General features: G+C 43.6%; 1 protein-coding gene across 25 annotated transcripts in view; it reads right to left on the reverse strand.

The window, feature by feature from the left end:
- CACNA1C (calcium voltage-gated channel subunit alpha1 C) overlaps positions 1 to 16,312 on the reverse strand; it is a 463,884-nt gene that overhangs the window by 116,008 nt on the left and 331,564 nt on the right. For all 25 annotated transcript variants that reach the window (XM_019288718.3, XM_019288713.3, XM_019288699.3 and 22 more), the window contains one exon: positions 4,226 to 4,316. In XM_019288718.3, coding sequence (XP_019144263.1) covers positions 4,226 to 4,316 — 91 coding nt within the window. The remainder of the gene's footprint in view (positions 1 to 4,225; positions 4,317 to 16,312) is intronic.

The raw sequence follows: 16,312 nt of genomic DNA on the forward strand, positions 1-16,312 counted from the left end.
ATGGATACTGGAGAAATAAAGGCTTCTGTGAGACAATTCATCAGTAGGCAGTAGTTCGTGTTTGAGAGGTACTCTCCTGATCTCACACAGCATACATCTCTGTGGAGCTGAGAAAGGCTGTCAGGGAAGATCTCCTTTTCCAAAAGGTACATTTGAGCCTGGCTTCTCAAGCAGATCTTTCTGTCATTCACAGACCCAGCCTTTCAAAACTCCACAGCATTTTAAAAGAACAGAAAAAACAGCAAGCAATTCTAAGTTGTTTTCAATGAAAAATTCTTTTTCTTTCAGTCTCCTGGGCCTTTTTTCCCTTTGATCATGAGTGCATTTTGATGGCAAGCTCAGCCTATAACTGCAGTGGTGGTACTGGGGTGGTTAAATGCCCTAGGCAGCCTGATGCCAATAAATAAATAAGTAAATAAATAAATGAATATATTGCCTTTGACTTGAAAGCCCGATGTTGCTTCAGTCATGTCTGGTTGCAGCCTGCCCAGAGCAGCCCCTGCCCTCTGGGAAAGTGTGTGTTCATAGCAAAGCAGTGGGGACTCATGGCCACGGGGTGAGTTTAGAATGCTGGTAAAAATATCGAGACTCATCTGCAACAGATGAAACTCAACAAATGAACAAAAATCTTGGGTATTCCAACTGCAAAAACAGAGAGTAGGATACTGCTCAAAAGCCCTGGTTTAATCTTTAACTAGAACAAATCAGGATGACATGACTGTAATTATTAATGCTTACTCAAAATCTAGTACTTGATGAGGAGCTTTTTTGAAAAGTTCCACTGACTTCCCACATGGATTTTCACTATTCTTGAATACTGGGCCAGATTCTGATTCTTAGTCAGGTTCCAATGAACATGCTCATTCAAATAAATCCTTGCTTGCATTTTATATGTTCCAGAAGGAATGTTGGCTTATGTGGGGTTTGAATGAGGACTCAGCAAAAAGAAGAGCACTAAATACTTCTTGAAACCATGAAAGCTGGTTTCTCTGTTTGCCAAAGTGTGTGATACAATGACAAAAGAAACCAGAAAGGATTCTAAACCTCAGAATCAAAGGCAGGTCTGAATTGGCCTGTAACTAAGGAATCTGCAGATCCACAAGTTTGAAACAAACATTTCACAAAAGCAGGCAGCATTGGCAAAATTTGTATCTCACTCCAAAATTTCCTATTCAATGATACAGCCATTAATTTTCATGGAGGAAGGAGCCTATCCATCTCTTAGAGATGAAAAGCAATCTGAGGGAGGCCTTGGGGATCTCAGCTGTCCTTGGGTAAGGACTAGAAAACTCTTCTCAATAACAGACTTCAATTTTCCTACTATACATCACCCATTTTCAGATGAAGTGAAAAGTGGCAAGGAAACTGTTTGTCTCTCTGAATCTTACGTGTCCTGCTCTGCTGAAACTTTGGGCCCTGTTTTAACATTTGCAACATGAGAAGAAGAAATGAAACTCTGTTTTCCTGTAATTTTCCTGTGTCTTTTTCCCTAAAATATATTGGACCTAACCAACCCTTTTCCTAATGCCAGATCAGGGTACTGCCATTCTCCTGTGAGCATGCTGGCCTATTTTAAGTGAACTCCATTCTAAGTCATGATTACATTTAGAGTTGGGTTTAACTTCAGCCCCCCTGGCCACATTCCAGCTAAGATAATTATGTTCCAGTTGCCAAAATTCCCAATGCAGTTTCAGTGCAAAACAAGCTATCCCTCATACAGCTCCTTGAACACTTGTGCCTGTTGTATTTAAACACCTGTCACATTTTACCCTGAAGGTGGCTGAACTCTATGGCTGTGAAAACAATCCCTGCATTTACAGTCCATAAAGTTCTTTAGGATCCTTTGGGATTAAGAACATTAAGTGAATACAAGCTGTAATATTAAAAATACATGAAACCTTAGAGTAACTGTTGCCATTCTTCTTGGCCCTGTGTCCACACCTATGAGGGACTTCACTACTCTGATATATTCTGGAGAAGCAACACAGCAAAACACAGTCCAGGGGTGTCCTGGAAAGCAAGGATGGCAACTTTCTGAGGCAGGTAGTGGAGGTGCCCCCAAGGAAAGGTGTGCTGCTCAACTTCATTGTAACAAACAGGGAAGGCCTTGTTGGAGACGTGAAGGTCGGGGTCAGCTCTGGCTGCCACTCTGGTCAGTGGACCAGATGACCCAGGGTGGTCCCTTCCAACCCGACCCATTCTGTGATTCTGTGAACCAAAACTGCAGAATATAGATGGTTCTCCAAACTGGATCCATCTGATGCTTCCTGCACTGTGCCAAGAGCACAAGCAACTTTGTGAGGTGCCAAAGAAAGGGCTACAACTGCCCCAGTGCTGTGAATACATCTGGCCTGGCTCCTGCAGGAAAGCGTTCATAATCTAAACTAAAAGACTCAGCAGGTTCACAACAGTGGGCAGGTGAAGGAAAGCAATCACAAATAATTTCTCCTGAGGCTTGTTAGTCACTGACTGATAAAGGAAAGCAGAGATTGAAACGCCAATATATTCCACATACCACATCTTTTAATGCAGATCACAGAATCACACAGAATTGACTAGCATGGAAAAGACCTTTGAGATTATTGAGTCCAATCTATAGCCAAACACCACCTTGTCAACCAGACCATGGCACGTCCAGCCTTTGCTAAGACACCTCCAGGGACGGTGACTCCACCAGCTCTCTGGGCAGCCCTTTCCAATTCCCAATCACCTTTCTGTGAAGAACTTCTTCCTAATGTCCAAACTAAACCTCCCCTGGCACAGCTTCAGACTCTCCTCTGGTCCTGTTGCTGTTTCCTGGGAGCAGAGCCCAACCCTCACCTGGCTCCAGCCTCCTTTCAGGTACTTGTAGAGAGTGGTGAGCTCTCCCCTCAGCCTCCTCCTCTCCAGGCTGAACACTCCCAGCTCCCCCAGCTGCTCCTTGTAAGACTCGTGCTCCAGAGCCTTCACCAGCCTTGCTGCCCTTCTCTGGACTCGCCCCAGCATCTCTGAGGGGCCTGGGACTGGCCCCAGGACTCAAGGTGCAGCCTCAGCAGGGCCGAGTACAGGGGAAGAATGGATCACTGCCCTGGTCCTGCTGGCCACATATTCCTGATCCAGGCCAGGTGCCCTTGGCCTTCTTGGCCACCTGGGCACGCTGCTGGCTCATGTTCAGCTGCTGTCAGTCATAGCCCCAGGCCCCTTCCTGCTTGGCCACTGTCCAGCCACTGTGTCCCCAACCTGTAGCTTCCTGGATCCTCCTTTTGGCTTTTTAGGGATGGGCATCACATTGTCCAGCTTCCAGTCATCTGGGACCTCCCTGGTGAGCCAGGACTGAAGATAAATGATGGAGAGTGGCTTGGAGAGCTCTTCTGCCAGCTCCCTCATCACCCTAGGATGGATCCCATCTGGTCCATTCAAGTAACACCCAAGGGCTCAAGGTAGCTCCCAGGACAGGAAAAAACCTCAAAATACTCCAGCATGGTACAAGCTATAGCACAGATATGTTTAGCTCATGTTTCAAGGACATTTGGAGGGAATAATGTATTGCCCCAGAGCATAAAGTCCATTCTTGTTTAATGCAAAAGGGAATAAAGGACACTTCCTGCCTATTCTTGCTCTCTGTGAGGCTAAAAAATACACCACATATTATGGCATTTCATAACTGCTATCTCACACATTCTTAAGAATCTCCACTAATTACAACGGTACAGTTTCAAGGAGGCATTAATCCCTCCTAACTGTTGCATTTCTTTGTCACTACACTACTCTGTCCAGCATTTGAAGGGTGCAATTCAGTCTGCAGGATGGGAGTTATCAGCAATGTATTTCTATTACAAGACACTGTAAAGTGTACAAGAATCTTTAGAAAAATTAAAATAAACCAGTCATTTCCACTCTTCAGTCTACACATACTGGTTTCAAAAGTCTATCACCAATGAGGAATTTTAAAAGAAAAACACTGTTATCCACCAGTTCCTCTTTTAGCTGTTATGCAAAACCAGATCTGCTTATTCTGGGCACCCTGTCCTTTATTTACACGTGTGTCAAACCAGAGGCTCTTCACTAATGTCCGCAGTGAGTTAACATTGCAATTAAGATAAGAACCGGGCTCAATGGATCTTCTGCAGCCTCTCCTTTCACCCCCTGTGGGATTTTCTTCATCCTAAAAAGCCTGACACTTGCCCTGGCTTTACCCCCCAGTTCAACCCAGCCCCTAACACCTTATCTGTGTGCAGGTACTCACGCCAGCCTTGCGCCGCAGTTCTCGCCTTCCATATCTGCTCCAGGGACGTTGTCGGTGTTCACGGACTCGGTCTCGCTGGTGGGCATGCTCACTGCAAGAGTCAAAGGGAAGAAAGAGAGAGGGATGGCCATTAGAATCTGGCACAACTCTTAATGAGCCCATGATTGAAGGAACTGGCTTCATGAAAAGACCCTCAGCTGCAGCTCCTGGGGATTAAACAATTTGCTGAGCAAGTCTAGTGCCTCCCTGTACAGAGCAGGCTGGGCAGGTAGACTTCAGGAACATACAAGCTACTCGAATGCTAAAGAAAAGGGAAGAAGCAGCTGCTCTCCTTCTTTCAGAGTCAGTTCCTGGAAATTCTATGAATGAGAACCACTAGAAAGTAAAAAACCTGACAAACGCAACAAGAAGCTTTTTTTTGATTCCATGGAACTCTTTAAAAAAAATGCCTCCTTACCTGCAGCAGCCCAAACACCTCAGTGCCCTCCCCAATCCTTTGTGCAATGATTAGAACACAAACAAAAGGTACCAGGATTGAGATGCATGCAGATAAACAGCTTCTGATAGCCACCAGTAAACACCACATAAAGAATACTGATGGCTCATCTGTCATATACTAACTGTTAATGTGATTAAACCTTACACCTAGAAGCTGGACCTATAGTTGTAAGAGAGAAATTCAGACCCTCTGAGCCACTCAGATATTACCAACAAAGGAGCTGAAGAATATGGACAGTGGTGGAGCTTTTATGTTGACATTCATGGCTAAGAACTGGACAGAACCTTCTAGGCTTTCACAGAAGTGCCATGGAACAAACATCAAATGAAAGCAGCCTTGGGTGTCAATCTCTCTCATCTAGATTCAAGAACCTGTGTCTAGCTGTTATCAAACCTCAAGATTTTATTTGCTTCTACAGATCATAAAAAACTCCTCAAACCCATACCATTTTCATTTCCCCAGTTGTTCATGGTTCCTGCATAAGGTCCAATCACTCTTCATAGGTAATCATTCAGTTAAAGTTAGGAAAATGGGGAGGATCCACTATGTGTCCTGTTCCCTCCTCACCCTTTTTGGAACGCACAAAACAAATGAAAAAATTACACTTAAGACTGAATGGAGGAGTTAAACAGATCTCCCAGGAGCCTGGCAGAGCTTCAGAGCATGACCTGTATTTGCTGTTGGATACACATCTCAGATGAGACTTGAGAGCACGTGCTATTGGCTGTTGGAGAGATTTCTAATGGCCTGTAGGAATACATAACTCAGTAGTAAGAATATGTCTATTTGTGGGTCATTGGTGCAAAATGAGGCAGTGTAAAAGAAATAGGTTCTGCATTTCAACTGGGCAGATGCTCAGGGGGGCACGGCCTTCTTTCAGGGGCTAAAAAGACATCAGAAGGTCCTCCCAAAAATATTCTGCATTACTGCTTCGAAAGAATTACGGTAGAAATGTCCTTCAAAATGAGCTATCTTTCCTTCATCCCATCACAACAATTCACATACCTCCAACACACTTCTTGGGAAATCTAAAGTTCTTGTACCGTGTGCTTAGGACCCTATGAAATAATGGACTCTCTAGCACTCTTGATAGAACTACAAATATTGTACTCTAATGGTGCCTGCTCCTTTATGAAGACAGATGTTTTAATAATCTTGTCTATTTGGAAAGACAAATTAAGGAATAAACTGAATTCATGTTCTGATAGACATGAAACAGTCAAGTAAGCTGTGAGAAAAAGCCAACATTCATAATTGAAATTTTTTGTCCAGAGTAAGCCCTGCAGGAATAAAGCCAAAATGCTGATATTGCGCAAGTCATTTTGGAGGATGAGGTAAAACACTCTCAAGACATATTTGAGCTTATTTGCAAATGGAAAACAATTTTGAAGACATTAGCAAGAGATTGATTTGCAGAGCAGCTTGTCATCCTGAGTGCATGAAGAGGACACTGCACAAGCAATAGACAAAGCCAGGCACACACATGCAGGAGAATACAAAGCTGTGCTGTAGACCAGCCTGCACAGAGATATACAGACACACAGACACACACAGTGTGGACACAGAGCGCAGTGGAACATTACCATGGCTTTCTGTGGAGTGACTAAACCAAGCAAACTTTCCTTTCTTCTCATCAGGCAAACCAGCTGGAGGGCTTCCTTTCACAGACAAGATGGTCAGTGTCAAGTACCAGGAACAAGACATCAACAGAGAACATGCAGCCAGTGACAGGCAAAAGAAAAAACACAAGGAACTCAGCTTACACATGATATCCACTTCTGTCTGAGAACTTCATCATGTGAATCAAAAGTGCAAAATGTAAAACAAAGGTATACAGAGGTATGAAATATCACTAACAGATCATCAGACCATAGCTCTCATTTGCTTTCTGTTCTTTTTTATACCTGGCTCTTGAGAACATGAAGTTAATGAATTAAAGTTTATGGGTCGTATCCCAGAGACATCTTAGAGTGTACCTCGTACTTCCCTGACCTTACTGCTGCAGAAAGTCAAACTTCAGTAAAGTGAGAGATGCTGGTGCAGTGGTACATGGGATGAAGAGATCCCATAGACCACTTTGCTGGCACCACCTCACAGGAGCTCATTACACTGCACCCATGGAAAATGTTAAGGACAATCAGAAGTATTAGGATTGTGTGAAGTATTAGAGGAATGATGGTCCAGAAGATAAAGGTCAGGACAGAGGGGAGATTAGGGCTGCATTCCCCAACACCGTGTGCTCTCAGAAGCACAATCACTTGACCTGGCACCTCACAACACCCTCATGACCAGGGGATAATCAGGTGTGCAGTGCTACCCAGCTCATTCAGGCCAGTTAACAAAACCAGAAAACAGAAGATGCTGCAGAAGAGTTGTGCATAAACTGGGGCTGAATATGAGGGGAAGTAGACCAAATGCAGCCCAGATGGCTTTCTTATCTGATTCAGTTCTCAGAGAAGCCAGACCCTGTGCCCACACCCTGGCTCCAGTCTAGAAACAAGGCAGGCATTTTTTGCAGTCCATGCAATTAATTACTGGAACCATGTACCAAGAATGCTGGTGGTAAATCCACCACAGGAATGTTTTAATCAGGAAGAGATGTTTTTCCCAAATGGTGGGCTCAAGTCCAGACCAGAGCTGTGTTTAGGACTGTGGCATACAGACAATGCCACCTCAATGGCCATTTCCTCCGTGTAATTTTGGGAGCTGAGACAAAGGCAAAAAAGATCCAGAGGCTGATACAAATCACGGTGGCTTTGCATATATGGGAATCTCCTTTTTTTAGATTTATCATTGTAACCATAACCCACTGTAGTTGATGAAATCTCACATTAATTACATATTCCCTAGGTAGCACAGATGGCTATTTTTTTAAAGGGCAATGAAACAACTTTTTAAAGGCAGGCAAGTATTTCATGGTTTCAACAGAGTGCAAATCATAAGGACCAATAGGTTTGATATTCTCTCTCTGGTTCCTTCTGAAGCCTTTGCACTTCTTACATCTTGCCACAGTGTGGCTCATCACTGAATGCAGACTTTTTCTCCTGGACTACCTAAACTCCAATTTCACATTACTTACATAGCATTCCTGCAGCAGTTAAAGCAGCAACAACAGCTATAGAGCAGCTTCCTAAAAAAAAAACAAACCTGAAAAATGCTTCGTGTTGTGTTAATTCTAGCTCTGAGACCCAACAGACAGAGAAAAATAAGAGCAGAGTCTGCAGTCTGTGTCTGACTAGACAGATGTGCAAGACCCTTTGAGAGCCTCTGTTCCATGTCACTGGCATCAAGCACTGATACCAGCTCTGCTCTTGCACTAACATATGTCCCTCCTCCTATGAAGTGCCCCATGGGCATGCAATGAATTATTGGATGGCAGGTTGCCAAAAGACAGCCAGCCACTGAAACAGAAAGCTGGCACAAGCAAATACCCTTCTGTGCAGTCCTGAGACGATTTTTCCTTCACACACTGGGAGAACAGTATTTGCTTCCCAGTTCAGAGATATCATTACCACTGTTGCATCTTGCATTTACGAAATTCTTGTCATCTTGGTGGTGGAAGTAATTTTAATATTCAGATTTATTTCCATGGATTATTTAACGCTGTCACACATCTTGCTGAATCTCACTTTAATACTGTGACATTTGAAGACTCAGAGGCAATCGTGCTTGGGCAAAGGGTCCCCAGTTCCAGAAATAGAGACAAAGCAAACTTTTCACAGATTTTAATGGGACATGTTACTACATGGCTTTGCAGATCTGGGCATTAATTATAAAACTGGATATATCAGAGGCTATTCACGTTGCCTGACTTCACCTCTCTGATTTAGCTGTTTGAGTTAGGCTACAGAGGCAGATCGATTCCTGCCACAGTTTTTCTGAATGCCATACTGATGTGTCCCTCCATTCTAGGGACAGGCTGAAAAAACACATTTACTTTATGTCCTCGGGTTAGGTACTTGACTTGAAACAGTGTGACTTTCCAGCAGAATGTTCACTCACAGTGAAAGAGGCTTGTGGGGGGTTTTCAGATTTTAAAAAACAAAAATACATTTGATTGATTTTTTATAATATGCTCACTCAGACTCTGATTTCTCCAATACTTCAGTGTCTACTGGTAATGAATTATTTTGCAAAATATGGGTCTAAATAACCCTTTTTTCCCCCACTGGCAGTTGAGGTCAGAGGGACCTGAAGTCACTTGCCCACCATTTCACTTTATTGTGCCACCTTGGCCATATGACCAAGCTTTTCTACATACCTGTTCAGTTCCTCTGCCAGGGGAGCTGTGATTCTGCACTCACCTTGCCAGCCTCTCGGAGAGGTGCAGATGAACACATTACAGTAAGTGCTAAGTAGTATAGTTATCACTGATGCTAATGTCTCCCAAGTGGGACTCTGCACAACGATAAAGCAAATCTAAAGAGCAAAGTCGTCCTGTGAATTCTCCAGCTGGGATTTCAGATTTCCTTTCCCATCAAGCACAACAAGAATAAATGGCAATAGCCAGGCTGCTTCCTTTAACAGTATGTGCATCAAGTGAATGACTTTGTCTCCAGTAAACCCCTGCTTCCCATGGTGCCTTTCATGGCCATCATTTCATGAATGAGTCTATGGGCAGCTGTCAGAATATCAATTGACTCATATTTTTTTGGTGAAGAGCTCTCATTTTAATTAATATGTGAATATTGCCTAGCTTTCCTCTTCTGCCTGTTTTGAAAATGCTGCACTCATTCATCTTATTCATTAATTTAAGTAAGATACAGCTTTCATTCTGCTCCATGCATGCTGTGCCTTGGGAACAATCAGTGGCTGTGCTCTTAAATGCAAGCAGCATCCAGAAGGTAAACTGCAGAGGTAAGACATTAGCTTTCCCTGGATGTCCTGGTTTTGTCAGGAAAATATACTAGATATGACTGGGGAATTCTTTAGTGTTTCCTGCCTTGAAAAGGAGTTCTGTGACAGAAAAGCTTTCACAGCAGAAGAAGAAAGGGAACTTGAACTACATGTAGGATCTTGGTGCTTGCATACCTCCCAAACTTACACAGAAGTTGTCAATAAATCTAGCACAGTAAAAAATACCCAGAAAAAAATTGTGAAAATCCTTGGAAAAGTATTTTCTAAGGGCTCAGAGACCAATACTCATAATGGACAGTATTAGACACCATATTACATTAAATACATGTAACATACACACTTTGCATAGCCTGATTTTGGGGTATGCACAGATGACTACAATTGTAAGGTGAACGAGCTGGATTCACACTCTCACTCAAGGTCAGCCACAAAACACAAGGGTAGTAATAAAGAGCTGTGAAGTAATTGCCAGTGGCATCCACTTCAGTCAAACAGGAAAAGGCTTTTGGTAAAAACACCTTTCCATCAGTGGAAGGCATCACAGTCCCTGTGCAGCCACAAGACCTGTGATCACACTAAACCCAGGCTGGGCACTGGAGTGCACCACGGAAGCTGATGGAGTGTAACATTGCTGTACTGGACAGAGCAGCACAAAGCAGGAACATTGCCAATGCTGAGAGGGAGTATTGTATCATCGAATGTTTCATTCATGGAGAAATGGTCTATTTTACAATACAAATTGCAAAGTGTATCTCTAATTTATGAAGCCTTGGTGTACCTTGTCCTTCTCCCCTTCCAGAGGGTCACCATATGTCCATACACATCATATGCTGTTGAGGGGATATAGCCATTGGCTACATAAATTTATACCTTACAAAAGGGAGCAGGAGAGAAAGTGAAATGTATTAATTGTGCAGGCCTGTGATTAACAGATCTGTCATTACCACATACAGATTACTGCACACCTATAAATGCATTACCTTGCTACTAATTTATCTTCCTGGGACTTATTTTACTGTAACAGACTCCCCAGCTAGTTTGAACAGCTGCCATTTCCCTTCTTTTTATAGCAATATTGACAGTAATATGCTGCATTCCATAAATATTTGTTCATTACAGCCAGTGAGTGGAATGCGCATTGCACAGAGGACCAAGCAATGGGCACAGTCAGACTCCTGGCCCTGCCAAGTGACAGCCTTTGCCAGTGTCACACATATTCTGTTCTGTATTTGAAAGGAAGAACTTAAAAACTCTTTGCATTTTTCTGCCTGAAGGACAAAGCTTTTCTTTGCATAACCTGTGGTATCTCAAAATATCTCTTAAGCACAGGACGTGGGACTCACCCAAAAGTAGACTTTGCAGAAAGGAGCCTAACTCTCTGCTGAAAAGGTCAAGAGGGGAAGTCTCTCTGCATAACTGCTTGCACTGCTGAGCAAACACCTAAGTCTGCTATAGGAACCCATTCCATGCAGAGAATCTGCCTGCAAGTGCAATGCAAGTATCTCTGCAATCCCTGTGGCTGAAGGAGGACAGACTGGCTGCGTCACAGGGTGACAGAGGTGCTACCAGAACACACACCTTGAAAGATGTCTCTCTCCTGAATCTGGATCCTCCTATGACCTCCTAAACTGATTTTCTTGTCTGATGAATGACTGGCATTGTTTGCCTTGCTAGGAGCAACAATTAAGGTGCCAAAGTGCAAGGCATTTATTTGCCAGGACATGGTTTATAGCGTTTCTTGTGCCAGTATAACACTTTTTAGCAAACTCCCTGGTTCCCCACAGAATTCTGAAGCAATTCAAGGACAGACAGATAAAATGGAGGAAAGGCATAACAACTGAGGATCTATGGCTCTTCCAACAGCATTTTGCAAACAAATCACAACAGCACATTCGTAAGAGTTCTACAGGTTTCCTCTCTCATTCTTTATGATTTTTAGCAGAGGAACTTAGGACAAGCAGCAGTGCCATCAAATGCTCCTAACACCACCCCACAAAAGGATAATGTGGGCACAAAAAGCAGGGACATCTCACTGGAAATCAGAAGGCTTCCATCATTGCAGGCTGGTCTTGCAGGTGCCTTAGAAATGGGGGCATGAGAGCTGCGAACGCTGTAGATAATGTGTTGGGAAGTGCTACAAACATTGGTCACGAACTAAATAGCTAACCACAAAGGAAGTGCCCTCAAGATAGTAAAAACAACTAGAAGAAAAAAAAACCCCTCCACTTTTTGTGCCTCTAGTAACCATGAAGCTATTCATATTTCTCACTGGTGTTGTTATCAATGAAAATAGACAGGACAAGGGTTTTAAGCACAAAGGTGGTTTTAAAGCAGCCCATGTGCTGCTTTCTGCAGTTCCTGTGCATGGGGAGCTTCTGCATGTGCCCACCCACACAAATATACACCTGCATGACGAGGTGGTAGCCCTGATCAGGATCTCTACTGCAGCAACAGCATCTTTGTTCTTTCAGTGCACAGCACTGTGAATCCATCTTCCCCGCAGAGTCCAGGAGAAGCAAAGAAAATTACAGAGGCTACTTCCAAGCTGATCTGCTTAGGTCATCACGAACTCTCCAGGGAGTCTAGGTGTCTGCTTTACACGTGGACTGCCAAACTTCAAAGTGACTGAGATGCAGCTCCGGCTGCTTTATGACATTCCTGCCAGTCAAAAGCCATTTCAAGGTGAGTGATGCCTGAGAACTTGGTGAGTGCCCTATAATTTGTGATCTAGAGCACATGAGAGGAGAGGTCAGGACAGCAGGGACTGTTTGGGTGGTGCAGTGGGTGCGGAGTCATGCCCTGGTAGCTCGCAATGGACATTTTCCCCAGAGGAAGATTGCACAACCCTACAACCAGGGACCTTAGGCAGGAATTGTGCCAGTGAGAAGGTGTATCTTCTCTGGGATAGAAGAAGGAAGCTATTCTCCAGGAGGCCGGCCCTTGTCGGCAGAAAAACCAAACAAAACAACCCAAAGAAAAGTGAATATGAGGGAAGAACTCGGCTGTATTCTTTCAAAGGACAGGCAGAACAACTGGGTAGTGACTGGAACACAGGCAAAGAGATGGTAGGAAAGAACAAGTGATAGAATTTTCATCTGAAATGCCACTCTGCAAGCTGGAAGAGTAGTGTATGCTCCCTGCATTTGGGAAAACTCAATATAGGAGTAGTGTTTAAAATATTTAAGCATTAATCTTATCAAGAAAAGACAGCAGCAAGGCCCTGTCCATCTGAACAGACAGTGCCTGACTGAGATGAGTTCTCAGCAAGTACAGACGTTTTCTAATAGCAGGATTCATGTGGGATGTGTGAGGAACCTTATGGATGATGCCTTCCTTGACAGCAAACAATCAAGCAATTCAGTTCACTGATCAACAGATACACCATCATACCCATGAGATTTAGGTCTCTCCAGAGCCAGGGCTCTGTGAAAGCACTGGACCTTTGGAGTTGTGCTCTTGCATCGCGTTGAACAAATTCAGTTCAGCTTCATGATCTGAAATGGACATCACCTCTCCTATTCCAAAATGTGCATATAATTCTGGTTGGAAAACTTAATCTGCTACATTTCTTCTGTGCCTAGGAAATAAAAATGCTTGTGATTTTGTAAGCTGCTCCTGCATGTGCTGTTCTTTCAGACACTTTTACTAACATAATGACTAGTCTGATACTAGACACTACTATCACAATATCATATGAGTCAGAAGCATGAGACATCCTGGCTGGGCAGGCTGTGTATTACTGTGCAGCCAGGAGAAAAGCAAAAATTGAAGTTAAAGAGTCTTGCCCCTAAAGCCAGCTTGTCAAACATATGATTAAAGTTTTTCTACCTCTTGAGCAAGGCACTGAGAATAAGCTAATTACCCTGAGGCAAAGAAACAGGCATTTTATAGTGGCCTCGAAATAATAGATTCCTGGTTTGCAAATACTTCTAGCATGCAGGAGAGTGAGGGACTGATAACAACAGCTTGAGTTAAGCTTAGTGTGGGCAGGTGTTATGCAAGCTTCCCTCACACAGCTGTGTTAAAACAAGTCATTCGTGACCTGGCATAGCCCTGTTATTCTGCTCCTGGTTCTTCCAACAGCTACATAATACACTTATGTTTTGATCTGCACATCTGTGAGCATCCAGCAGCTCTGCCTCTGCATCCTTGTTCTGACGCTTAACCCTTCTGCTGCTTCAGACTATGAATTTTAATGTAGTTGGTAACATCCTCACCCTGATCTAAAGGGACCCCTATCCTTGGGTCCACTACAAGTCCTTCGTAGTTTGAATCTAGAGGGACACATCTGAGTGCAGCCCTTCCTCAAGTGAAAAAGGGGAAGAGAGATGCATCAGGCTGTGATTTGTGAACTTTGTAAATGGGAATGAGGGCATGAGCAGCCCTACGAACACCTGGCACTAAAGCTGAATTTGAATTTAGCTCTCAAGATCCGAAAGGCCAATTCTCTAATCTAATCTGTTGTCTTATCTCTACAGTCCTGCTAACTGAAGAGCTGCTGTAATCAGACTCAGTGCCACAGCTATTTTCAGTTCAGTTCCTCGGTTGGAAACATTTTCCTTCCCCCGCCACCTCCCCAGGCTTGATGCTGTCTATGAGATAACTGGCATGGAGGGGACCTGCTTTTCTCCCCAGGAGCAAACACAACCAGAGATTTTTACCCCATCAGGAGATTTTTACTCTCCATTAGGAGAGGTCTGCTAACACACCTCCTGCATCCCTCAGTCTGTCCTGGGCTCTTCGAGTCTTCCTGCTTTGAGCCCCTCCCAAACAGAGCTCTTGGTCTGGGCTTCAGTATTTACCTTCCTGCACATGAATCTTCAAGTTATAACATAAAATACATGAGGGAAGACAAAGAGATAGGTCATGGTGAATACACACTTAGACAAGGGGGGAAAAAACATCGTGTCAGAACAACTTCTGTTGCAGTTGGTTCCATCACACTCCTTTAAGACATTCAGCTTACAGGATCAGTATTGAAGGTTCCACTTGTACTAAACTTTTCCTACATGTCTTTGGACTAACCACACTCAGTTGCCTTTTCTGAGGCACTGGATGACATTTTTGACACCCCATTTAGGATACTCCTTCCAACTATCACACTGCAGGAGTACAAGCCTTGGCTGCTATACTTGACCTGTTAGTTCACAGTGAAGCTCTTGATGAGGTGTCTAAATTGGCATTAGATTAATGTGTTTAGTCAGCTGAATGCCACCTTTACTAGTTTTGATTTCCTGTAGAAAGGAAATACATACACATACTTTGAATTTCAGTATATACAGTGCCAGACGCACTGTGGCTTTGATCTTGGCTGACATTACTGTAATAAAAGTAGCTCTCATCCCCAGCAGTTGTTCCTAACTCAAAACACATGCTTCGTGTCCCTCAGCTACCGTTCCTGAACACCACAGCCTCTCTCCTGACAGTTCCTCACACCACATCAAAACAACGCTCAGGATTTCAGCTGCTATCAGTCCTGCTCACCAGTGCTTTCTCCTCAGTGAAGAGACTGCTGAGGCTACATCTGCAGTGATAACTTATTTTCAAACACTGATCATGGGCCATTCTCACTGACTTCAGCAGGAACTGCTGAATACTCCATAGTTTTTAAAACCACTTCATAAGTGTCCTTACAAAGATTTAAGAGCATGCTTTAGACATCTGCTTAAAAAATAATATAAAATATGGTCTTCCTCTATGAATACTCAGCTTAGGGGTTTATGGCATTTCTTCTAAAAATTTTCTGTGGAGATCCTGGTACCAAATGCTTTCTATGCCTCTCTAACCACTGGAAGTAAAGCAATTCATTAGAAGGTATGGCAAAGGCAGCTTTCTCACTGACTAATGTCCTCTCTTGAGAAGCAGAACCACTGTCAGTGGATTAATCTTGACAGCTTCAAGAAACACTTGCCAACAGGGCAGATAGAGATTAATTTATTTGCACAAAGGTGTCTTCCCCAGCTATATAAACAATGGATTCCCTCTAAAGCCTTACCTTCAAAGATATTTCTGTGTAACAAACGAGTACTGTAAGAGAATTCCTACATCAACACAAGTCTCTGTTCCAGCAGGAAAAACAGAGGTGTCATCCCACCAGTCAGTCTTTGCTTGGGAAATAGCTTTTATAGGAGATACACTTAATTCCCTATCAACATTAATGTCAGTCTCTATATGCTGTAGCTGGCCACACACCACTGCTCCAGCAGTGCTCAGTATAAAGCTGTTTGTGCTTCAGGATACAAGAGCCAGGGAAGGGAGGAACTGGAAGGACCTGTGAGTTGAACAACACAAGCCAAATGCTCACCTGCAAGAGAGCAAGAGCACGTGTAGACCACCACAAAACTCTTTCAGTCAGAGAGGATCTTATAGGAAGAGTTTTTTTTCCCCAGATGTAAACTACAGTAACCTGGAAGCTTTACTAATTGCTGTAACCTCTGATGCCCGCAATGGAGCAAGAAGAAAAAAAATGAGCCTGTGGGCAAAAATTAGCACAGTTTTGGAGTTTGGTCTCCACTCTGGCACCCATTCTCCCATGCAGAAGTGGCACAGAGATTTGGTGCTCATCACAGTGACCCTCTTAGAGTCAGCTAATTATCTCAGAGCTGTCACTGCTCACCAGCACTCACTCCAGAAGCTGGCTGATGGAGTCAGGCACATGCCTGAGTATAGCCTGCCTTCCCCAAATGGGGGAATTTCCCTGATTCCTGGAAACATTCTTCCTTCTCCACCAA

The sequence above is a fragment of the Corvus cornix genome, chromosome 1A (assembly GCF_000738735.6).
Source record: "Corvus cornix cornix isolate S_Up_H32 chromosome 1A, ASM73873v5, whole genome shotgun sequence".
NCBI lineage: Eukaryota > Metazoa > Chordata > Aves > Passeriformes > Corvidae > Corvus > Corvus cornix.